Genomic DNA, 25744 nt, shown 5'->3' with positions numbered 1-25744 from the left:
CTCCCCTTAGCCCTCAGCTGTGCCCCTGGCCAAGGTGGTGGGGATGGCCAGGCGGGCATGTGGCCTGCCTTTACATGTTAGAAGGGTGGTCACCCTAGGCATCAGGGTGTTCGAATGAGAAGGGGCCCCTAAGCTGGAGCGGGCTGCGCCGTGGAAAACCATTGCTGCAGCCAAGGATTCTGGCCAACCAGATCTTTTTTTTTACTGAAAACTTTTTATTGAGAACCAAACTTTTTGTTTTTAACCCGTGTCCCCTGGGTGATGCTAACACCTACGCCTGAGCCCTGCCTTTCCGCCTGAGGCCTGGCAGCAGGGCAGCGCCTGGCAGACGGTGCGTTGTAATGCATGCGTTGCGTGCGTTGGCAATGGGACAGGAGCGTGTAACAGAAGGGGACACCCCTGCGGGGTCCTGCCTGCTGTCACCCTGGACTACAGATCCCAGAGGCACTGGAAGCAGGAAGAGGAAGTGATGAGCAACCTGCAGAGTCCTGCCGGACTGCCAAGCCCAGAGCTTGGGGGTGGCAGGAAGAGGAAGCGAGTGGGGCTGGCTAAGGGGGGCTGCATGTGCTGAGCGGATGCGCTGCAGTGGTGCTGAGCCCTGCCTGGTGCTTGCCCTGTAAGTGGATGCTGTTATACTTTGAACGCTTGCTTACCTGTATGCTAGGGTTGCTGGTTGTAGCCGTGTTGGTCTGAGGACACAGGCAGACACGGTTCTTTGGGGAGAGGTGATATCTTTTATTAGACCAGCTAAATAGTCAGGGAAATTGTTCTTTGCAAGCTTCTGGGCACAAACACCCTTCTTCCAGCACGGAGAGAGTGCTGGTGTCTGTGTGCTCTCCTGTGTGGAAGAGCAGCCAACATGCAACATGCAGGTCTGTGAAAATGCAAATGCATGGCAGTGAGGATCCAAGGGAATGGGAGACAATAGATGTGAGAGATAATTTGGGGTTGGGGGGAAGGTGGCACTGGTGATAGACTGCAGCTGGTAAATGCAGACTGGTCATCTGGGGTTATCAGATGGTGGGCAAGCTAGAATGTGCCCTGAATCCAATGTCTGTGTTTGCCCGGGGATGTATTTGGTAGCTGTGTTAGTCTGAGACAAGAAGAAATGCAAAACTATAAAGCTGTTGGTTCAGAGATGATACCTTTTATTAGACCCATAGGTCACAGAACGGGGTGGATCACCCGGGCCATGGCCCGAGCAACTTTTACCATGTTAATTAATGTAACCCACAAATGCACACTTGTCATTCAGGTTAAAACCGTGTAGCTATTTTTTTAACTGCATAGCTAGCTAAATTAATGTGCTAAAAGTTGGTCGGGGTCTGGCCCAGGTGGCTCACCCCATTCTGCAGCCTATGATTAGAACAACAAAGAAATTGCAAGAAAAGTATTTTTCTTTGCAAGCTTTCAGGTGCATGCACCTTTGTTTAGGCTTAGGGAAAAATAAAGATGGTAAAAGTCCCCATAGGTAGAAAATAAACTTAATTTTGCACAGGAGAAGCTGAAGGTGGGTGTCAGTTCGTCTGGGTCCATGCAAGTTCCTTTGTGTGACCTGCTCTTTGATGTGCAGATGAGGCAGGATTCCTTCCCCAGTGGTGTCAGATGGCAGAAAGGCAGGGAGGGGTACAAATCTTTCTTTGTTGTTTAGCAATGAAGTTTATTTTGCCAAAATCAGCTAAAATTTGACATCTTCCATTTTTCAGAGATGTATTTGGTAGTTGCGATGGTCTGAAACAAAAAGAAATGAAAAACTCTAAAACTCTTGTTTCCAAAATGTTACCTTTTATTAGACTACCTATGAAATCACAAAGGAAGCAGGATTCTTCCCTGGTGGTATCAGATTTTTAGTCCATGATTTTTTATTCCAGTAGATTTATGAAGTGAAGTTCACAGGCTAATCTCTGAAAGGTGTTTTGTAAATTCCCTTTGAGGATCAGAACTGACAGACAGGAGAGAGAGTGGTTGTCTTGGGAGAAGCGGGCACACACAGGTAACTGGGTATTCTTGTCTTTGATAGATTTTCAGTGTGCATTCATTCTGGTACGCAGTTGTTGTTTGGATTTTCCTACATATTTCCATCTGGACATTTTGTGTCGTGAATTAGACATATTACATTCCTGGAGGTGCAGGTGTGAGATCCAGGCATGGCGATGGCTCTGTTGTGGGGTGTAGTGACTGTGGGGGTGGTGGGATGTGTTGGCAGGTTTTACATTTCTTGTCCCGGCACGGTCTGGATCCATTCGGTGTGCTTTGGGCCATAGGAAGTTTGCTTCTGGTGATGAGGTTGGCGAGGTCTGGTGCTTATTTAAAGGCTAGGATGGGTGGCTCTGGAAACATCTCTTTAAAAATTGGGTCTTCTATTATGGGTTGTAATTGTTTGAGGATTTTCTGTATAGGTTCCAGGGAGGGCTGGTATATCATAACTAGTGGCGTGAGATTTGTGGGGATTTTCTTTTTGTACTGCAGCAGTCGTTCACGTGGTATCCAGGGTGGCTCTTTCGAAAGTGGGATCTGTCTCTCTGGAGGAGTGTCCTTGTCGGGTGAAAGCCCTTTTGAGATTTGTGAGATGACAATAACGGGTGTTCTCCTCAGTGCAAATTTGGTGGTATCAGAGGGGTTGGCTGTATATCACAGCTTTCTTGGCGTGTTTAGGGTTATAGCTGGTTCTGTGCAGATATGTCTGTTGGTCTGTGGGTTTCTTGTATATGGTGGTTTGCATTTTACCATTCTGGATAATGATCATAGTGTCTAAAAAGGAAATGTTGGTGCTGGAGTATTCAAGAAATAGTCTGATGGAGGGGTGGTGGTTATTAAATTTGTGATGGAAATCAATCAGAGACTGCAGGTTTTTGGTCCAAATGATGAAGATGTCATCTATATATCTTAAGTATAGCATTGGATGGTGCAGTTCTTGAGGAATTCTTCTTCCAAGTGGGCTATAAAAGGTTGGCATATCATAGGGCCATTTTGGTGCCCATAGCTGTGCCCATGGTCTGGAGGAAGCGTTGGCTATTGAAAGTGAAGTTGTTGTGTGTGAGGATGAAGTGTATAAATTCAGTAGTATCCCTAGGTTATAATCTCACTCTTGTAGATATGTAAGGCAAGCTTGGATGCCATAGTGGTGTAGGATGTTGGCATGTAAGCTGGTAACATCCATGGTGGTTAGGAGAGTATTGCTGGGAAGGTGGTCTATGCTTTTAAGTTTTTGTGGAAAGTCTGTTGTGTCTGGAACAAAACTCGGACTGGGTGACAAGAGGTTTTCGGTTTGATTCAATGAAACCTGATATTTCATTAGTTAGGTTTCCATGGTGGGATACTGTAGGTTACATGGGGGCTACTGGGTGAACTACATCTGTCCCTGCCCTGGTTGCTCGCAGTGATGGGGACTTACTTGCTCCCCCTCCCCACCCCCTGTGCCCCCCGAATGAGTCATCATCATCCCCGTCCCCTACCCCTGTCCCACTCCCTCCCTCACATGGGGGCCTCAATCTGCCATCCCATGCCCCTGCGCTCCCCTATGCTCCTTCCCCCTCACAGACTTACTGGCCAGACGCTACTATCCAAGCTGCCGGGCTGCATTCCTGTTCGTATGTATGCTGAAGTTGCGTGCATGCACACAAAATTTATCAGTGACATTATCAGCCACATCAACCAAAAAAAGCTGATTGCCAATCATGGCAAATTTTCCTTTTATTGGTGCCAATACGATATGGACCGATATATCAGTGCACCTCTATCATGTCGGCTTCTATTCTACCCAGGAGAGCACAAAGCACCAGCAGACTCTCTCTGTGCCTGAAGAAGGGTGTTTGTACCCCAAAGCTTACAAACAACAATATTTCCACATTTTTAGTTGGTCTAATAAAAGATATCATGTCTACCAAAAGAACCATGTCTGTTTTCCTGTATGTGTCCTTTCCCTTTGGTCCATTGCCTGTGACCTTAATCCCTATGACACTCTATATAAAAGTCAAAAACCCTGCAGCCTGGCACCACTGCACTCTGCCCCTGCCAGCAGAGACAGACCCCTCGACTACCTGCCCACCCCACCCACAATCCTCCCTCATCCACACCACAGACCGACCCCACCTGTGCCTGCTCACCCCTCACAGTCCCTCCTGGCCCCTGCCCTGCCTGCACCCTGCACAGACACCCCTGGGAGATGCCGGCCATCCTCACCCACACCAGCACCTGCCACCCACCTGCAGCCCTCACATGCAGCTCAAGATCCCTCACACCCCAGCCCAGGCGGTAGCAGCTCCCAAGTCCTGCCTCCCCCTGACTCTGACCCTTCTCTTCAGCATGGCCAGCACCCAGACCCGGCCTGGGAGACAGTCACCCCAGAGCCCCCTCTTGAGTGGGGCTGGGACGGGGTGGGCAGACCCCCGAGGAAGATGGGGAGGGCACCAGGGGGCTTTGTCCAAGTCTTGCCTGGGAAAGGGACTCTGGGCTGTGGGACATGGTGGTGGTGTTCTTGCAGGGGCAGGGGGCATGTGCCCTGTGGGGCAGGAGGTGCAGCCACAAGCCTGCAGGGCATGGGTGGGAGATGGGGGAGGGACCCTAGGGCTGGCAGTATACTGCAGGAGGGGCTGTAGGGCCAGGAAAGGGTGCTGGAGGAGGAGCTGTGTCCTATACGGGTGCTGTGGAGGAAGGAGTCAGGGACCATGGGGAAAAGGCACCTGAGCCAGTCTTCATAGATTCATAGATGTTAGGGTCGGAAGGGACCTCAATAGATCATCAAGTCCGACCCCCTGCATAGGCAGGAAAGAGTGCTGGGTCTAGATGACCCCAGCTAGATACTCATCTAACCTCCTCTTGAAGACCCCCAGGGTAGGGGAGAGCACCACCTCCCTTGGGAGCCCGTTCCAGACCCTGGCCACTCGAACTGTGAAGAAGTTCTTCCTAATGTCCAGTCTAAATCTGCTCTCTGCTAGCTTGTGGCCATTGTTTCTTGTAACCCCCGGGGGCACCTTGGTGAATAAATCCTCACCAATTCCCTTCTGTGCCCCCGTGATGAACTTATAGGCAGCCACAAGGTCACCTCTCAACCTTCTCTTGCGGAGGCTGAAAAGGTCCAGTTTCTCTAGTCTCTCCTCGTAGGGCTTGGTCTGCAGGCCCTTGACCATACGAGTTGCCCTTCGCTGTACCCTCTCCAGGTTATCCGCATCCTTCTTGAAGTGTGGCGCCCAGAATTGCACGCAGTACTCCAACTGCGGTCTGACCAACGCCCTATAGAGGGGAAGTATCACCTCCCTGGACCTATTTGTCATGCATCTGCTGATGCACGATAAAGTGCCATTGGCTTTTCTGATGGCTTCGTCACACTGCCGGCTCATGTTCAACTTGGAGTCCACTAGGACTCCAAGATCCCTTTCCACCTCTGTGCCACCCAGCAGGTCATTCCCTAGGCTGTAGGTGTGCTGGACATTTTTCCTCCCTAGGTGCAGCACTTTGCATTTCTCCTTGTTGAACTGCATCCTGTTGTTTTCTGCCCACTTGTCCAACCTATCCAGGTCTGCCTGCAGCTGTTCCCTGCCCTCCAGCGTGTCCACTTCTCCCCATAGCTTTGTGTCATCTGCAAACTTGGACAGAGTACATTTGACTCCCTCGTCCAAGTCGCTGGTGAAGACATTAAAGAGTATCGGTCCAAGGACCGAACCCTGCGGGACCCCACTGCCCACACCCTTCCAGGTCGAGACCGACCCATCCACCACGACTCTCTGGGTGCGACCCTCCAGCCAATTCGCCACCCACCGGACTGTGCAGTCATCCACATCACAGCCTCTTAATTTGTTCACCAGTATGGGGTGGGATACCGTATCGAAGGCCTTCCTGAAGTCCAAGTATACGACATCCACCCCTCCTCCTGAGTCCAGGCGTTTCGTAACCTGGTCATAGAAAGAGACTAGGTTGGTCAGGCACGATCTGCCTGCCACAAACCCATGCTGGTTTCCCCTCAGCATAATTTGTCCTGCCGGGCTCTCACAAATGTGAGCCTTGATAATTTTTTCAAATACTTTACCAAGGATGGAGGTGAGACTGACCGGCCTATAGTTGACCGGGTCCTCCTTCCTCCCCTTTTTGAAAATGGGGACCACGTTAGCCCTTTTCCAGTCCTCCGGGACTTGGCCTGTGTGCCACGAGCATTCGAATATTCCCGCCAGTGGCTCTGCAATGATGTCGGCCAGTGCCTTCAGCACCCTCGGATGGAGCTCATCCAGGCCTGCCGACTTAAAGGCATCCAGTTCCTCCAAGTGACTCTGCACCACCTCAGGATCTACGTATGGAAGTCTGGCGCCTTGCTGCTGCCTCTCTACCATCCCAGTGAGAGACTTGTCGTGCCCCTCGCTTAGGAACACTGAGGCAAAGAACTCGTTGAGGAGTTCAGCCTTGTCCCCCCTATCTGTCACCAATTGCTTCTGCCCATTTAGCAGGGGTCCTATTCCTCCCTGGGCCTTCCTTTTACTCCCAATATATCTAAAAAACAATTTCTTGTTGTCCTTTACTTGGGTTGCCATCCTCAGCTCCATGGTAGCTTTGGCCCGCCTAACTGCCTCCCTACAAGCACGAGCAGAGGAGGTATATTCATCTTTAGTGATCTCACCCTGTTTCCACTTTTTATGTGCTCCCCTTTTGGCCCTTAGGCTGCCCTGGATTTCTCTGGTCAGCCATGGAAGCCTCCTGGCCCCTTTCCCTCTTTTGCCTCGCTCGGGGATCGTCTTGCTTTGTGCCCAAAGGATCGTTTCCTTTAGGCACAGCCACCCTTCTTGGGCACCCATCCCATCAAAACTCCTACTCTGCAGTGCGTCCTTGACTAATCGCCTGAGTGCAATGAGATCAGCTTTCCTAAAGTCTAGCACTTTCACCCTACTAGTTACCTTACCCACTCGCCGTCTTATGTTGAATTCTATCATAAGGTGATCACTGTCTCCCAGATAGCTACCGATCTGGAGGTCCCCTATTATGTCATCTCCCGTTGCCAATACCAGATCCAGTATGGCATTCCCCCTAGTGGGACCGTGTACCTCCTGTGTCAGGTGGAGGTCCTGTACACAAGTTAGAAACCTGCGTGAGCGATGGGACCTTGCTGTCTGCGTCTCCCAGCAGATGTCCGGGTAGTTTAGGTCCCCCATGACTACCGCCTCTTTAGCTTTTATGGTCTCCGAGAGTTGCCTCAGGAGCCCCACATCTATTTCTTCCCCTTGGTGTGGGGGTCTGTAACAGACCCCTACCACCAAATCCCTTTCTCCTTGCCCCCCATGTAGCCTAACCCACAATCCTTCTACTTCCTCAGCCTCGGATTCTGTCTTGATGAGGGTTGATGTATATTGCTCACTGACATAAAGTGCAACCCCCCCCCCCCTTTCTTCCCCGACCTGTCCTTTCTATACAATCTATAGCCCTCAATATGTACCGCCCAGTCATGGGATGAATCCCACCAGGTCTCTGTTAGCCCCACTAAGTCATAGGTGTTTAGTGCAAGCAGGAGCGCTAGTTCATCCTGCTTGTTCCCCATGCTCCTATCATTAGTATATAGGCACTTGAGCCCTGCGACTGGCGCCTTTGCTGCCGCCCGCTCCCAGTCCCTCTTAGTGCCAGGCAGGTGTCTGCAGGCAACAGTTGTGGGGACAGACATTTCTGGAGCCAGCCCAGTCCCTGCAGCCTGTGTCAGGGCACGAAGGGAAGTGAAGATGACCCTGAGGCTGCTGTGAGTGGGGGATAGTTGGGGGCATCAGGGCTGGGTCTCTGGGGTCACGGTCCCAGGTCTCCCATCACATGGTGAAATCTGTGCTGTCTCCTTTCCCACAGGCGGCTCCAGAGACCAGACTGGGTCAGCAGGTGTGGTGCATTCGTGCAGGGAGAGCGAGAGCCCAGGCCCCTGGCTGGGGGAGGCCTCTCCTGGAGCAGACAATGGCAGCTGCGCTGGAGCCCGTGGCAGCCGTGGACCTTCCCTTTGCAGCCATGGTGAAGACTGAGGGGAAGCTGGAGGAGCAGGACCCAGGAACTCTCCAGGAAGGAGGTGTGGGGGCAGGACAAGTGCCTCTTGTTGTCCACGCTAGCACTGGTGGGGAGTCCCTGAGGTGGTCAGCAACACAGGCAGGAAAGCAGCAACTTCAGGAGGAGCCAGTCCAAGGCCGGGAGATTCGGGGGCAGGAGGTGAATCAGGCCATGCAGCTCCCGCCTGAGCCTGAGGTTCCTTCGGATGCCCCCCAGCAGGCACTGTCGGACGACCTCCCCACCCCAGAGACCTGGCGCCAGCGCTTCCGGGGCCTCCAGTACCGGGAAGCCGAGGGGCCGCGGGAGGTTTGCAGCATCTTGCAAGAGCTCTGCTGGCGCTGGCTGGAGCCCCAGCACCGCAGCAAGGAGCAGATCCTGGAGCTGGTGGTGCTGGAGCAGTTCCTGGCCATCCTGCCCCGGGAGACACGGAGCTGGGAGTGGGGGCACGGCGTGGAGACCTGCGCTGAGGCCGTGGCCCTGGCCGAGGGGGTTCAGCTGGGGCAGGAGGAGGACGAGAAGCTTCACGTAAGAGTGTTCCCATCTCCATCTGCTTGCACAGTGTTCCCTCCCAGCACTGTCTCTCCCAGGTCCTGGCTCCACAATGACATATTTATCTCATTCCTAGATCACGATGAGTGTTAAGGTTGAAGAGGTGTCCTTGGACAAGATGCAGCCCACTGGGGCACTGCAGGAACATGCTGATACCTGGCTGGCGCAACCCAAGGCCTATCATCCGGACAGGCCTCTGGAGGAGGCAGGACAAAGGGAAGCCCCAGGGCCTCAGGACAATCCAGCTCGAGTCCCCAAAGAGGAATCCCCACCCCAGCAGGAGTCAGGTAAGGTACAGGATGGAGGCCCGGGCTTGGGTCTGGGTGACTTGAGTGGCTGTCCTACATGCAGACAGAGAGACTCAAATGTCTGCCTGTGCCTGTGACAGTTCTGCAGTATTTATAACTATATGGCTGGGCTGGGACAGAGCTCTGGCCTTTGCAGGTGGGCAGCTCCCAGACTGAGGAGCCCTGATCTTTCTCACTGGATGTGTGCAGCATCCAGCAGAAAGAAGGTTTGTCTTGCTTGGGCCTTGTTGCACTCCCACATTAACAATCAGTGTCCTTATTCATGTCCCAACAGTCAATGTTCAATCACCCCCTTTTCATAACCCTGTGAGCCCCCTGTGCCCAATAAGGATCTGGTAAAGGTGATGGGGAAAGAGAATCCCCATTGGTCTCTGGTTGGTTCAGGTTCAGTTAACCCAGGTCTTTTGTTTTGCAGATTCCCCCAAAACAGAGAAGACTTGGGAGTTGTCAGCAGACAAAAGCTCCTCAGGCTGGTGCCCCAGACGAGGCCCTTCCCCAGAAACAGGTAAGGAGCGCTGGCTCGACCCTTTCCCCCAGCACCATCCCTCAGTGGAGAAATCTCTGCCGCAACATTTTGATGGGGTCAGTGCTCCAACAGATCAGCGGTTCTTGTTCTCCCACTGTCCCTGGAAGCCAGGAAGTGTTTCATCATGATCTCAGACTGCATTAAATGGCTCCTTAGCATGGGTGGGATTCAGAAGCTTTCAGGTTGTAGAGGGAAATGAATACTCCATGCTTTGAATGAGAATTGCCCCCTCCTGTTTTGTCTCTGGGGCCCTGAGTGTCACAAAACCTGAGACTCAGAACACAGTCCTGGTCCGGGTTCATGCCAAGGCCTTAGACCCAGTGCAGACTCCTGTGACACGGAGCCCACCTGGGACCCATCAGCAGAGGAAAGCTCCACGGACTCACACCTTGCACCAGACCTGGCCCTGGAAGCAGGCAGGAAACAGCCCTGCTCCTTTCAGAAGACAGAGCCAAAGCTCTTAATCCTCTCCTCCTGCTCAGTCCATTAGAGCATGAAGCTCCAACAGTATCGGTGCTGTTCAGTACCATTCAGGTACTGTCCTAAGTGGTTTTTGGCTGTAGCTGAGTTGGTCTAAGGGCATAGGTAGGCACGGTTCTTTGGGAAGATGGGATAGCTTTTATTAGACCAACACTGTAGTAGGGAAAATTTTCTTTGCAAGCTTCATGCACATGTCCCACATCTCCTTTTCCTAGCAGGGCCTGAGATGATGGGGCAGACAGCTGGGCTGGAAACTCTGAGTCTGGCCCTGAACTGCACCGAGTAAGGAACATTAGCCCAGCACAGGGACCTGCCCCTCCCTCACCCCCAACACTTGGGGTTTTGGCAGGAAGACTGTTTTCTTGAGGGAACCCAAGTGCCAAGGTCCAGGCCTGCTCTGAGGTCCATCCCAGCAGAAGGAGTAGCAGTGTTTGCCCTTTGCCAGCAGGGTGGGCACTAATCTGGTGTTTCTCTTCCCCATGCAGGAGGTGCCTGGCTGCTGAGCGGAGCTGAGGAGCAGCTTCCTGCAGAAGGGCCTGCAGACCTGGAGCCAGCATGGACTTCCCTAGGGAGTTTGGGCAAGATGGACTCTCTGAGACCTGAGGAGGAGCCATGGCACAAGAGTCAGGGGAGGCCCCAAAAGTGGAAGGAGAATGTAGCAGTGAACCAGGTACCATCTCCAGTTGAGCATGAGAGTGGAGAAAGGTCAGAGCCTAGAAAGAGCCCTGGGTGCAGGGAACACATTGTGGAGCTGAGAGACCTAAAGAGCCACTGGAAAAAGGCAAACCAAGGCAATAGGGAAGGCTTCAGTTGGAAGCAAGAGCTCACTTCCAAGTACAGAGGCAGAGCCTTCCACTGCCGCAAGATCAGGAAAACCTTTAACTGCCCATCACTCCTGGCTGTTCACTGGATAAGGCACACTGGGGAGCGTGCACATGTATGCATGAGGTGTAGGAACAGCTTTAGCTGCCACTCTCCCCTGGTTGCTCACCGCCAGATCCATTCTGGAGAGCTCCCCCACCACTTCACCAAATGGGGGAAGAGCTTGGTGCACCCATCAGACCAGGTCAAGCACCTACATGTGCACAGGGGGGAAGCTTCAATACTGCTGTGCCATGTGTGGTAAGACCTTCACCCATTTCTTCTTGTCTCAGGAACAACATATCCACCTGGGGAGGAAGACACACCGCTGCACTGAGTGCAAGAAGAACTTCATCTGCTGGCAAGACCTGTCCCAGCACCAGTGTGTGCAGAGGGGGGAGCAGCCACATCGCTGCATCAGGTGTGGGAAGAGCTTTAAGCAACGCTTCAACCTGGCCAGGCACTGGTGCACGCACACAAGAAAGAAGCCACATAAGTGCTCAGAGTGTGGGAAGAGCTTCAACCTCTCCTCCAGCCTGACACAACACTGGCTCATCCACAAAGAGGAGAAGCCATATCAGTGCTCAGAGTGTGGGAAGAGCTTCACTCACTCCTCCCACCTGGCTCAGCACCAACGTATCCACACAGGGGAGAAGCCACATCAGTGCTCAGAGTGCGGGAAGAGCTTCAAACTGTCCTCCAACCTGACCAGACATCAGCTCATCCACACCGGGGAGAAGCCACATAGGTGCTCAGAGTGTGGGAAGAGCTTCACCTGTTCCTCCAACCTGTCCCAACACCGGCTCATCCACAAAGAGGAGAAGCCATATCAGTGCTTGGAGTGTGGGAAGAGCTTCACTCACTCTTCGCATCTGGTTCAACACCAGCGTATCCACACAGAAGAGAAGCCATATCGATGCTCAGACTGTGGGAAGAGCTTCAACCTGTCCTCCAACCTGACCAGACACCGGCTCATCCACACAGGGGAGAAGCCATATCGGTGCTCAGAGTGTGGGAAGAGCTTCACCCAATTCTCCCACCTGGTCCGGCACTGGCTCATCCACACAGGGGAGAAGCCATATCAGTGCTCAGAGTGTGGGAAAAGCTTCAATCAGTCATCCCGCCTGGTTCGGCACCAACGTATCCACACAGAAGAGAAGCCATATCGATGCTCAGAGTGTGGGAAGAGCTTCAACCTGTCCTCCAACCTGGCCAAACACAGGCTTATCCACACTGGACAGATTCCACATAAATTCTTGGAGTCTGGGAAGAACTTTACCCAGTCCTCCCACCTGGCCCAGCAGAAGGTCATTCACACAGAAGAAAAGCCACATCAGTGTTCGGAGTGTGGAAAAAGCTTCACCCAGTCCTCCAGCCTGGCCCAGCACCAACTTATCCACACAGGGGAGAAGCCATTTCAGTGCTCAGAGTGTGGGAAGAGCTTCAAACTGGCTTCCCACCTGACTGAACATCGACTCATCCACACCGGGGAGAAGCCACATCAGTGCTCAGAGTGTGGGAAGAGTTTCACCCGGTCCTCCCACCTGGCCCGGCACAAGGTCATTCACACAGAAGAGAAGCCACATCGGTGCTTGGAGTGTGGGAAGAGCTTTACCCAATCCTCCAACCTGACACGGCACCAGCTTATCCACATAGGGGAAAAGCCACATCAGTGTTCGGAGTGTGGGAAGAGCTTTAGCCAGTCCTCCAACCTGGCCCGGCATCAGCTTGTCCATACAGGGGACAAGCCATTTCAGTGCTCAGAGTGTGGGAAGAGCTTTGCTCACTCCTCCACCCTGTCTCAGCACCATCTCAGCCACACAGGGGAGAAGCCACATCAGTGCCCAGAGTGTGGGAAGAGCTTCTCCCGATCCTCCAACCTGGCTCAGCACCTACTCATCCACAGAGAGAAGAAACCACACCAGTGCTTAGAGTGTGGGAAGGGCTTTCCCCACTTCTCCAAACTGGTTCAGCACCAGTGCGTTCACATCCAGGAGCATTCATAATGCTGCCAGCAATGCAGGAAGGGCTTGGGGACATTTCCCTGCTCTACACTCTCCAGTGTCTGCATCCAGGCAAGCAGCCTCATGCTGGTGAACTGCAGCCAGAGTTCACCCATCGTTCATCCATTTTAGGGCACTGCAGAACCCAAAGGGCACAGAGGCTGACCCCCAGGGTTTAATGAGGGGGTGGGGTTAAAAGGAAACACCTCAGGCCGAGGCCAGCCCAGCTGCTGGGGGAACCTGTGAGCAGATGATCTTTGCCTTGGGGCCTGTGTCATCCCCATCCTTCTTTTAAAGCAGTCAGTGCCCCCAGGGGGAGAAGAAGTGCCTTCACAATAGGGTGCCCTCCCTGAGACAACTGGCTCCAAATGACACCCAGGGACTCACTTTGGCTGACTCCCAGCTTTTTCTTCCCTCCTGCTCCCAGGGTTTTGGTACATGAGTTTCAGGAAATATTTTTTTGCTGGAGAAGCATTCCCTGCCCTACATCCTGACCTTGCCTTTCCTCCCCACCACATTACATTTCTCCCAGGCCTGCACATTTAGGTCTACAAGAAGCTGCTACTACCAGCCCACCACCCCGTGAGCCCAGTTTGGCAGGTTTTGCTCTCAGCCCCTTGTCACAACTCTGCACCACCAGGTGCCAGCTGTCTGCTGCCTTCCTTCCCTTCATGCTGTTCTCTATAACATGTTCCTTGCTAATTAAGCCCCACAACTTAACATGGTATCCCTGTGGTTGGAATCTATGTCATCTCAAGAGCTGTGAAATGGGAACAGACCAGGGCCCAGAAGCCTGTCCAGGGCAGATCTTGCTGTGATTTCCCAGTCCTTTCCCTTTCCAGAAGATTCACTGCAATCCTGGGGTTGTTTCAGACCCTCAGGAGCACACTTGAGGGCCATACACCCATCTCCTGCTGTGCAGCAAGGACCCTGCTTTTAAATGAACCTCCGGTCAGGGGGAAGTAGAGTCTTTTTTCTGGGTTAGGGCTAAATGAGATAGTAGGGGTAAAGGAGGTGCAGCTTGTGACATGTCCTGCCTCTTCTGTGGGTGGGGAAGTAGGAAGGCATCGTGTGGGTGAAATGCAGCATGTTGTAATCTCCCACTGGGAATACTGAGGCTTCCCTCCTAGTGCCAAAGCCATTTGGCTCCATGAGTGCCTGTAGGGGCTACTCCAAGTGGTTAATAATAACCCATCTTGGAGCACACTTATTCATCTCCATAATTGTCCTTTCTGCTGGTACCCCCCAGTGTATAAAAATGCTCCCTTCTTTTACCTGTATTACAGTGTTTAAGAAAATAACCTTGTGACTTCTGAATGAACCTGTTTTTTTGGCAGGAGGGCTAGTTTGTCTTGTTGGAGGTGGCCACAGAAAGAAGGGAAGAAATGGGAGGTTTTTTGACACATTTTGAATGTGCCCATTATTTGTTGAGTATCTAGGGGGCAGCTGAGTTGGGGGCAAAGTGTGTAGGTGAGGGAGTGTGTGTCAAAGGAACAGAAATCCTAACCACCCTTTTCCATGAGTGGACCATGGTTGCAGATCAGATCAGTTAAGGTCCCCTGATGTCTCTTCACAATGCCTGACTTCCAAGCCTTCCTCTTGAATGCAGCTACGACTGTGTGTCTGTGACAGAGTCTTATGGAGAAAAGAGTGGTGCTTTAGAAAATAGATGCACAAGCTTTTGTTGTCAGGGCCCTGAGCAGGGTTGAATAGGAGCACAGGGAGGCACCTAAGTCCTCCAAGACCTCTGCTGCTTGCTTCTCTCCCACAGCAGCTCCAGAAAGTGACTGAGAACATGGGAAAGTCCAGCTGGGACCCTGGTGATGAAGTCAGGTCTCTACTACACCCATGGCCACAGCCATGCTACACTCCAGTCCCTATTGGATGATGACATTCCCACCAGGAGGGATAAAGCCAGTAGATCTTCCCTTTTGATTTCTCTCCCTTTGGTTCAGATTGCAGAGACCCAAAGCAGTACTGAGCAGGGTGAAGTTAGAGGTGGTGATTTAGAGCCCAGCTGCACTTTGCACATCTGGTAGCCTGTGTCAGGCTGATTGGTAGATCTCCTTAGCCCTCTCCCCACACTACTAAGTAAAGACTTACAGTTTTACTGGTCTGTGGAAACCCAGTGAGCCTTTGAATGTCTGAAATGGGCCCTGACCTCTGCTTCTATGCTAGCACATCCAGACCCCACCTTTCCATTCATAGTAGAAATGGATGTATCCACCACTGTAACAGGTGTGGTGCTCTCCATGGCAGGGTGCAGACCAAATCCTGCATCCCTGCATCTTCTTTTCCTGCAAACTCACCTCAGGAGAAGAGAAATCTTGAGATCCTGACCTGTCAACCCATGCACGTCAGAGTGACTTTTGGGAAATGGCAATACCTTGAAGATCCATGACACAAAGTACAGGTTCTTACAGATGACAACAATCCAGTTGCTGACTTGGAGCCTAGAATTTGGTACAAGCAGCAAGAGGGAATTCCCACTTGCGTATAGAAAAGCATACGGGTTAGAGTTGCAGGTCAACAGGCCACACGGAGAGGTAAAAGGTAAAGAAACAGCATCGTCGTGGTAACACACTCAACACCTTAATTCCCTGCCACCCCCTTACACCTCCAGAAGTGTTCCCCAAACAAGGTTTTAATTGCATTAGCAATCAAACAGCTGCAGCTGCTCCCAGGTGTGAATCCAGCTCCTTCAGTCCACAGTCCTGGCTGACTGAGCCAGTGGGATCTCCAGCCTCCAGTTACTCTTCCTTTTTCCCTTGCCTCCAGCCCCAGGGTATTCTGGAAGTTGCAGTCCAAACTCTCTGACCACAGCTCTGAAGACTGCCCCTGGTTCCTCATGCGGTTACACAAATTACATTCACACGGCACTAGAATATGTGTGTGTGGCCAGAGCACTGAACAAGAGACAGCTTCACTGGGGTTGGCCCTTTCCATGTCCCACTTCGATTTTCAGGTCACATAGAAATGGGAAGGTGGATACTCTTCCCAGAAAGTGGAATATGATGCTAACCAGGCACAGAAACCATTGAAGCCTAGCCCCTTTTGAAGCCACACAGCATCCTTGCACCACTTGGCCAATGGCTCTGCAGTCTCAGCCACCACCTGGGAAGAAGTTCCTCTTGAAGAGCAGGCTGCCTTCATGTGCTGACTTCCTCAAGTCCAGGATGGGGTGCTCTTCACTAAGGGTAAGATTTACATGCTCCTAGGCCCAGCCAGACCCATGACCCTATGTTTATGCTATGACCTCCTGTTAGCTGGCCACCCTGGAATGGAGAAAACCCATCAACTAACCATCTGCTACTTTGGTGGCCACTCCTGGGCAAAGCCATGCAAGTGTTGATCTGCTCTTGTAACATTTACACCTACATAATGAAGCCCACTCAAAAACCCTAGGATCTCATCCAGCACCTGTTCACTCCCTCTCAGCTGTGGTCCACTGTTTTGAAGGACTTTATTAAGATCTTCCATGATTGACTGTGTTCTCTATGATCTGGATGGTGACAGACTGAGTAAGATAGTGCACTGCATCCCATGTGTAAGTCTTCCCTCAGCCAAGGACACTGTTCAACTGTTGCTGGACCACGTAGTTCACATCCATAGCCTTTAATGTATTAGAAATTTCACCTGTGGATCCCTATTTGGTTTCTGGTTTGGGCAGAAGGTCCTGCAAGTTTTGGGTTTGGGACTTAGCTTTAACCAGCACATCACCCACACACAATGAGCCAAACCAAGAGAACTGCCCCAGTGTATACATCCTTGAAATGCTGATCAATATATACACTACTCACACAAAAGCATTGCCTGAAGTAGGCCTGACTAGCAGAAGGGTCCAATGTATGAGCTTGTGATAAAAGCCAAACTTAACATGTCGGCCAGATGAACACCCCTGCCCGGAGATGGAAGGGGGAGATGGCTGTGCAAGGCGGAGAACAGTTCAGTCTCAGGTTGGCACAGAACGCTCAGATCGAGATGTGAAGCAAGCCCATAGCACAAGATGGCTCAAGATATTCAAGATATTTGTGGAATGTAATAAGGAACTTGTTTGGATCACTGTATAAAAGGAAAATTAGAAAGTATGGGACAGTTGTATTGGCCTAGGGGAGCCTACATGGTGTTGTAGAGATAGCTTGGCACTGGAATACATGCAATAATATCTTGCCTGTCAGATCACAGCTGTGTTTGGGACATGGCTTGCAGACAATAAACTTGCCTAAAACTTTGCCAGTTCTTTTAGACAAGATTGATTTAGGCTCTCCTGGCTATGACTTGTTGATAGACAAAGCTGCAGAGAATTCAACACTGAGAACATCTTAATAACACTCATTGAGGACAGCGATGCCAGCGCCAGGTACTAGAGCAGTACTTCTGATGCTACATCATTTTCCAGGAAGGCAATTGAATCTGCATATTATTGCTCATACAGTTGAGTCCTACAGGCATGGGGTGCTTTTACATATGACGGTCATCATGATGTACACATGATGAAAATGTCATTTGTGTGGCTTAATGTCATCACACATTACACATGCACAAGTTTGGGGGGTTGTATGTAAATTTGCATCAAAGTAAAGTAAACTACATCCAGATATAATTTAGTTTGCAGTGATGTATTGCAGCTATCAGCTCGCCTCCCGGCCATGGGAGAGGTAGGCCAGCGCTACATAAAAAAGGATGGGGCCCTTCACCACTTTTGCTTTCAGCTGGCACCACGAGGGGCCCGATCCTTTTTTTTTTCCAGCAGAGCCTTCCCGCAGTTGGGGGGAGGTGGGGAGCAGCTCCTGAGATGTTAGGATCCCCACTCCTTCCCTCCACAGTGGCGGCACCCCCTGGGCTGCCCTGGGTGGGCTGCTAACCAGCTGGGTGGTGCCTCAGCTCAGGGGCAGCACCCAGCCCCATACAAATGTTCCCCAAGCCTACCTGCTGGAAAGGAACCAGATGCTGCTCTCTGCATGGGCTCAGGTCACAGTTGGATCAGGGTGGGTGCTGCATCTGAGCTGGGGCAGTCCCCAGCCAGCTACCAGCCCACACAGGTAACCCCAGGGGGCACTGCTGCCATGGAGGGAAGGCCTGGGGCCCCCCACAGCTCAAGGGACAGCCATCAGGTTGACCCCCCCTCCCACCAGCTGCAGACAGGCTCGAGCTCCAACAAAAAAAAAAGATTAAAAGGATCAGGCCCCTTGCCATGGCATGAAGGAAAAATTAAAATGGTAGGTTTCAATTAAAAACCCACCATTTCAATTTAGGGGGCATAGAATAAAACCTTGGGGCACTTGTACATGTGATGAGTCGTCCACATACATGTTGTGAAACATTACAAAATATCACCATTTGTGTAGCATAATGGTATAACTATGTATACCACGTACAGCACAAATAAACCATTTCCTCCCCCACATGCCTTCGAAGAGGCAAACACACATCCCCAACAGCTGCCAGCTACAAGGCATTTGCCAATCAATCTGTGAATTGATTGTATACACACAAAAATGTAAAAGAATAATCCTTTATTATCCCTTTAAAATTGAAATTTAAACATATCCTTGGGGGTCCCTTTTTCCGAAGCAATGACTGTTCTGCAGGGAGAGAGAAAAGGTTACAAGGTTTTTTTCCCTCCTCCTCTTACTGCATATGCCCAGTGGTATTTCCCAAAGCCTTCTTGGAAAATACCTACCACTTACCAACAGGTCCTGTTCCCGTCCTTGCTGCTGATGGTGATGGGTCTGTGATGGGGCGGGGAGGTTAGTCTGCAGCCACATTGCATTGAGTAACTGGAAAATTGCCACGGGTGGCGGGGTAATGAGCACGGTGGGTGGCAGGAACATCAGAAGGATTAGATGGTGGAGGGGTGTATGCTGAAGTGGGACAAGAATAGGGGCCCGGTTGCGGTGGGGGAGCAGTGGGGGCCTGATATCCCTGCCTCCTTGGCTGATCTGTTCTCCTTGCCATCTAATTTCTGTGGTATGCTTCTTGAAACCTGCTCATGGTCCTTAAAGTGGATCAGGTTTCTGAACAGATCCCTCCCTGGGCTTGCCCCTTCCAAATGACTCCTGAGAGCACTTTATTCTGACACCCTAAATGGACACATTTCCAGAGCACCTCTCTCTCCCAGCACCATCTTCTTACTTGCAGCTCCCCACAGCACCAATAAATTTGTGGTGCTCGGCATAAGATTAATTCATCTGAAGCCCTACGTTTTGTCTGTCTATGTTGTATACATTGTCATCGTTTGCTGGATATGCTTTATTATACTTTCTGATCGTTGAGCTCTCATCTATATTTCATTGTTACGCTTGCTAGGTGAATGAAGCTACATGCATGTCTGTGAGTAATTTTGGTGGGATTGACTCTTCAACTCTTTCTTGGTACCCAGAAGGACTCTGGGGGTCAACAAGCCTCCCCTGAGACCTCAGATTTTGTGCTGCTTGGGGAAGGGACCCCCTGTGCAAATGTAGGTGCTTGACTAGGTAAGATGGGCACAAAAAGCTCTTCCCCCATTTGGTGAAGTGGTGGGGAAGCTCTCCAGAATGGGTCTGGTGGTGAGCAATCGGTGTCAAGAGACGATGCACTTCCAACGCTTGGTTCATACATAGGGCTTCTCCCCGCTGTGCCTTATCTTATGAAGAGCTAGGAGTGATGGACGGTTAAAGGTTTTCCTGATGTCAGGGCAGAGGTGGGCTCTTCCCCTTTGGTTGGTAGTGAGCTCCTGCTTCCCTCTGAGGCCCTCCCCAGTTTTGGCTTGCATGCAGTGTCTCTTTCTAGTGGCTCTGTAGGTCTTTCAGCTTCACACAGCTACAACCAATACTCCCTACACCCAGGGCTCTTTTTGGGCTCTGCCCCCTTCTCCACCCTCAGGCTCAACTGGAGCTGGTATCTGATTTACTGAGACATTCTCCTTGTGCTTTTGGGGCCTCCCCTGACTCCTGTGGCTTTGTTCCTTCTCAGGTCTCAGGGAGTCCATCTCACCCAAAATCCCTGGGGAAGTTCCTGGTGGCTCCAGGTTTGCAGGCCTTTGCACAAGAAGCTGCTCCTCAGCTCTGCTCAGGAGCCAGGCACCTCCTGCATGGCGAAGATAAGCTCTAGATTAGTCCCTGCCCAGCTGCCAAGGGACAAACACTGCTATTCTGCTGGGATGGGCCTCTGAGTAGGCTTGGACCTTGGCACTTGTGTTCCCTCAAGAAATCAAGGTCTTCCTTCAGGAACCCCAAGAGCTGGGTGTGAGGGAGAGGCAGGTCCTTGTGCTGGGCTAATGTTTGCTACTCGGGGTTGTTCAGGGTCAGACTCTCAGGGATTTTGTCCTCAGCCCCATCACCGTGGGACCCTGCTGAAACAAGCACACGTGGGACATGTGCGTTAGGATGTGTATGAAGCTTGAATGTCTTCATACTCTAATGGGTGGAGGAGGAGGGGAGGACTAGAGCTGTGGCTCTCTCTTCTGAGAGCAGCACGGCTGTGCTTCCAGGGCAAGGTCTGATGCAGGGAATGAGCCCGTGGAGCTTTCCTCTGCTCCCAAGTCCCAGGTGGCCTGCATGTCAGAGCAATCTGCACCAGGACAAAGGCCATGGCATGAACCAGAACCTGGGCTCTGTGCTGATTCTTAGGCTTTGTGATACACAGGGGCTTAGAGAGGAAACAGAAAGGGGGCAATTCTGGTGCAAATCATGGGAGATATCTTTCCCCTGACAACATGAAAGATTCTGAATCCCACCTGAACCATGGAGACATTTAATGCAGCCTGAGACCAGGATGAAACACTTCCTGGGGTGCAGATTACCCTGACCAGGAGAAGCCAGGGAAGGCCCCAGCTTCTCTCTTGTCCAACAGGAATGGTTAAACACATCTGTTTATCATCTTGATTTCCATGGGGGGCTACAAAACCCATCATGCCTTGGGAGAGGGTTTTAGAGAGGTACGGCTACCTTGGGCTGGGGAATGAACTCTTACATTGCTGAGTGAAGATGAACATTAAAATCACGGTAGCCCAGGGAAACCACATCTGGGCCAAACGATTAAGATAGCAAACTATATTGTCCCCTAAGAACTGTAATGAGAGGGAGAAGAAGGGAAAAGCTGCTTGTCTTGATATCATTGGATTTCAGGGAGTGGGAACAACCCCTGCCAGGACTCATTACAGCATACTGTCCTGTATTTCAGGTCAGCCCCCTGAAATGGCAGCACAGGGCACGGCTGCAGTTACCAGGTTCCCTGGCACTCCGGACATGCAGCAGTTTTGGGAGGGGGGTCAGGTGGAGAAGACAGCCACAACTCACCTGGCAGCAGGTCCTTTGACCTTGAGATTTCCTCACAGTCAGTCCTCATCATCCCAGACCCAGAGCTCTACCTGTCCTCACTGGATGCAGCAGATAAAGTCAGGTGTGGACCCTTGATATCTTTTTTGGGGCAGTGGTTAGAGCACTGTGAGTGGGTAATGGATCCAGAATAAGCAACTGGGATTTGGGGAATGGATCCAAAGAACTCAATGTTTCTACTAGGGCCTGGATGGATAAGGGAGGATGGGCGTTTAGGGTGGAAGTGAAGGCACTGTAGGGAGAAGCCTTCACTAGATGATGGTCTTTGTCATCCAAGTGGTGGAGGAATAGTCATAGGAAACAAACCACTCCTTGGTATAGAAAAAGTATCAAACTGACATTATCACCAGGGATAAGCATGGAGATGCAGTGATCTGTGATGTACTAGGGAGCAGAAGGAGAATGCTTTTATTGTTTTCAAGGTACTAAAATGAGACATTGGACACACTTATGGACAAATAACATTTACCTTATCAGTGTCATTCCAGTTAAAGGAATGGAAATGAGCTTATTCCCAGTGAAGGTTTGAAATGAGGACCCTTGGCAGTGAAAAGCATCCATGACAGGTGGATGACAATGGAACTGGATCTGAGAGAGAGGAAGAATGAGCATCACCAGGGCCCAGGAAAAGATGATTTTATAATAACTGTAGCTGCAACTGAATGAAGCATCCCATCCGATGGGAGGATCATCCCAGGAATGGAGATGAGTTCACAGGTTGGCAAATACTGCAGAGTTTAAAAGACAGTTCCTGGGAGTCATGGAAATGACAAGGAAGGCAGAACGACACACGTCGTAAGATGTGAAAGCCCATAATGTAGACCTTGTCTATATGGTCTTTGTTGAGCTACAGAAACCATTTGAGCACTTCCCTAAAAGCATCCTCTAGGGGAAGTGGAGGGGAAAGAAAGAATCAGGAAAGCAAACTGACCTATAGTACCACAACCCTGTGCACAAGCCAGAACAAGCCCCTGTATTAGAGATCCTTTGGAAAGGAAAAGTGGTTTTCACTAGGCCCTGCACTTAGCCCACTTCTTTGTATCACAGTGTGGGCATCTGATCTGCAGAGGGCTTTTTGGAGGAGAACAAGAAAACATTTGAGAACGGCAGAGTGAGCTTCAGAGCACAGGTCTTAATGTAAATACAGCAAAGCCAGAGTCTCTGGTCTGTGGCGATGAAGATGGTAAGCTTCCAGTGACCCCTTGAGAGAAGTACTTGGGTCATATCATGTGTACATCGTCACTGTAGGAAGACAAGGAAATGCAACATCCACCTGTTGTAGCAGCAGAGGCTAATTCCACTTCCATTACCTTCTGCTGGATTGTAACCAAAGGAGGAGAAAAAGCATGTAGATAGTACTGAACTGAGCATGCTAGGACTCTTAAAAGTGTGGAAAGGACACGGTAGTGAAGAAGAAAATTAGAAATACTCCCCAAGGAAGAGTTGTTAATGAATTTAGGCACAATGAACCGGAGATGCTACGAACATGCTGAGAAGGCAAAGGTAGATCATGTTGTCAAGAAACTGCTGGATATGGAAACACCAGCAGTCACAAGAATGGGGAAGATGCAAATGAGGGTGACTGAATTAAATAACAGAGGACCGTTCAAAAAGAAATGTGAGAGTGGCCTTATTGCAGACAGTGAAGGGGGGAAGAAATGGATTTAAACCACCAGCCAAAGGTGCATGAGGACGAGACTGTTGAAACACAGGAAGAAGACAATAAACTCCAGAGCTCCCAGAGCTCCAGAGAGAAGCAAGAACCAGAGCCTTACCCTGGGAAACGAGGGCTTGGTAATTCTTCAGCATCTGGTCCCGGTAAAGCACCTTGTCTTCATCGTCCAGCAGCTCCCACTCCTTCCGTGAGAAATACACGGCCACGTCCTCAAACGCCTCCCGGAGCTGCAGTCACAAGTGTTACATCATCAATGTCTCCTGTCCCACCTGCCTCCAGCCCTCACAGACGTATCTGAAATCACTCTGTGCTACAACTAATTGTAGGCTTTGTCATGGCAGGAAAGGGTGCAATATTCCCCAGTTTTATCTGACACAGGATGTGGATGCAGGTGTGGACACAAGAGTTCAGGTGTTAGCTTTAGCCCAGCTCATTTGCTTGGTTCTTGAGGCAGCCTGGGCACCATTTTAGTGTCAGGCAGCCCCAGCTCCATGTGCCCTGACCAGGCCTTCCTGTGCCAACACCACCCTGGCTAGCTGCACTTAGGAGGGAGCTCCTGCTAATGCCAGTTTGGTGTGTTTTTAGTCACCATCACCACAGGCTGGATGCTCTTCAGGTCTCTCTGCTCCGCAATTTCTTTACAGCACTCCTGCCCTCTGCCCCAGCTCTAGTCCCACGCCCAACTGATGTCCTGCTCACCTCCAAACTCTCCCTCTGCTTTGAAGGCCTGCCCTGCCCCCTCTGCACTTGGCCTGGCTCAGGTGTCAGGGAGCTCCTCTCCTCCAGTCTCCCTGGGGAAGTCCTCTGCAGCTCCAGGTTTACAGATCCCTCTTTAGGAGGCTGCTGCTCAGCAATATGCAGGGTGCCAGCACCTGCGGGGGTGGAAGAGAGTGCACAGGTTAGCCCTGGTGCTGCTGGCACGGGGAAAGCCCTGCTCATCTCCTTGTCTGGCCTGGGACTAAAGCAGCCAGAGGCTTCACTGTGAGAAAGAGTGGGGGAGAAGAAGGAAAATTCGAAGTCCCACAGCTCTTCCTAACAGACCTCCACAGGCACAAAGCTGGAGAGGAGTCCCAACAACTATGCCCCAGAATGGGGTGGTGATCACAGAGCTATGCCAGAGCCTGCAGAGACATTGCTCCCTGGGAAAGAAGCTTAAGGGATGTTGGGATTGTATCAGATCCACATTTTAAGGGCATGGGATGGGAAAATACAAGGTCTTCTCCAAGGCATGTGAAATGCTTCCAGGGGCACTGGGAAAACAAGAGAAGCCGATCTGTTGGAGCAGTGACCCCATCAAAATGTTCTGGCAGAGAGATGGATGGTGTCTCCTGCTGCTGGAAAGTGTAAAACCACTGTTTCTTACCTGCTCCTGGGGAAGGGCCTTGTTCGGGGCACCAGCCTGATGAACTTCCATCTGCTGACAGCTCCAAGGTCTCTTCCATTCCAGGGGACTCTGCAGCAGGACAGAGCCCTGGGTTAGCTGCACCGGGACCAGCCGGGGGTCACTGGGGAGTCTCCTTTCCCCGACACCTGCACCAGCCCCGTATTGGGCACAGAGGGCTCAGGGGGGCAGGAGAAAGGGCGAGCAGAACACTGATCATTAGAACAGCAATCAGGGTGGTTAAAAAGAAATGATATTTAAGAAAAAAAAATGGATTTTTTTAAATTTAAATTAGGTGCTTTGTGATTTAATAGGATTTTTAATTATTTTCTTTTGTCAAGATGCTTGTTTTAAAAAAAAATAAACCTGTATAAAAATATTTTAAATTTAAGGTATATTAAAGCTCAACCTATTGCCTTCTATGACAAGGTGACTGGTTCTGTGGATTCAGTGAGACCGGTGGATACCTTGATTTTAGTGAAGCTTCTGATACAGTCTCCCACAATATTCTTGCAAGCAAGCTAAGGAAGTATGGGCTGGATGAATGGACTGTAAGGGGAATAGAAATCTGGCTGAAGCATCGGGCGCCGAGAGTAGTAATCAATGGTGTGATGTCTCATTGGCAGCCTGTATCAATTGCAGTGCCCCGGGGTCGGTCATGGGGGTGGTTTTGTTCAATATCTTCATAAGCTCTGCAGAAAAGGCCCTGGGGGTGACAGTGGACAATAAGCTGAATGAGCCAGCAGTGTGCCCTTGTTGCCAAGAAGGCTAACGGCATCCTGGGCTGCATTGGTGCGTGTGTTGACAGTAGGACAAGAAAAGTGATTCTTCCCCTCTATTCAGCACTGGAGAGGCCACATCTGGAGTCCTGTGTTCAGTTTTGGGTCCCCCACTACAGAAAGGATGTGGACAAATTGGAGAGAGTCCAACAGAGGGCAACAGAAATGGTGAGGGGGCTGGGGCACTGAGCTTGTTTAGTCTAGAGAAGAGAAGACTGAGAGGGGATTTGATACCAGCCTTCAACTACTTGAAGCAGGTTCAAAAGAAGATGGAGCTGGAATATTTTCAGTGGTGGCAGATGACAGAACAAGGAGCAATGGGCTCAAATTGCAGCAAGGGAAGCTGAGGTTAGATATTAGGAAAAAATCTCACACTAGGAGGGTAGTAAAATACTGGAACAGGTCACCCAGAGAGGTGGTGGAAGCTCCAGCCTTGGAAGTTTTTAAGACCTGGCTAGACAACACCTTGGTTGGGATGATGTAGTTGGGGCTGGTCCTGCTTTGAGTCGAAGGTTGGAGTTGATGTGACCTCCGAAAGTCCCTTCCAACCCTAACTTTCTATGATTCAAAGATATCATAATGGACTAGGAATTATAACATCTAATGATGTACTATTTGAGACAATGTGATCATGTAACCTTTTTAGAAAAGGTCTATAAATAGGTTACAACAGGGCAGAGTACAAGAAAGGAGCAGCGGAGGACGGGAACAGGAGTGAGTTGTAACTAAACCAACTGCAGGAGACAGTCACACCAACCTGAATGCCGCTATATGCCTGACTGCAGCGATTTAGACCATGGCCCCTCAAGGGGAGCTGAACGAGCTCTACGTGGAGGCCAGCGAAGCCCTGCAAGAGAAAAAAA

The 25744-nt window shown here is 50.9% G+C and overlaps 2 protein-coding genes across 2 annotated transcripts in view; one reads left to right on the top strand and one right to left on the bottom strand.

The window, feature by feature from the left end:
- The window catches only part of LOC102574042 (zinc finger protein 420), a 141085-nt gene that overhangs the window by 65666 nt on the left and 49675 nt on the right, over window positions 1–25744 (bottom strand). The gene's annotated exons all lie outside the window — the stretch shown is intronic.
- LOC102574282 (zinc finger protein 493) lies at window positions 506–16960 on the top strand. The gene is made up of 6 exons (XM_019490213.2): window positions 506–616; window positions 7813–8526; window positions 8627–8837; window positions 9274–9363; window positions 10350–10534; window positions 11019–16960. The coding sequence occupies exons 2-6, from the start codon at window positions 7915–7917 to the stop codon at window positions 12729–12731; spliced, it is 2811 nt and encodes a 936-aa protein (XP_019345758.2). The 5' UTR covers window positions 506–616; window positions 7813–7914; the 3' UTR covers window positions 12732–16960.

The sequence above is a fragment of the Alligator mississippiensis genome, chromosome 15, assembly GCF_030867095.1.
Source record: "Alligator mississippiensis isolate rAllMis1 chromosome 15, rAllMis1, whole genome shotgun sequence".
In the NCBI taxonomy this organism is placed as follows: domain Eukaryota; kingdom Metazoa; phylum Chordata; order Crocodylia; family Alligatoridae; genus Alligator; species Alligator mississippiensis.
Note: the sequence above shows the minus strand (reverse complement) of the source record. Positions and strands in the feature narration are given on the sequence as shown.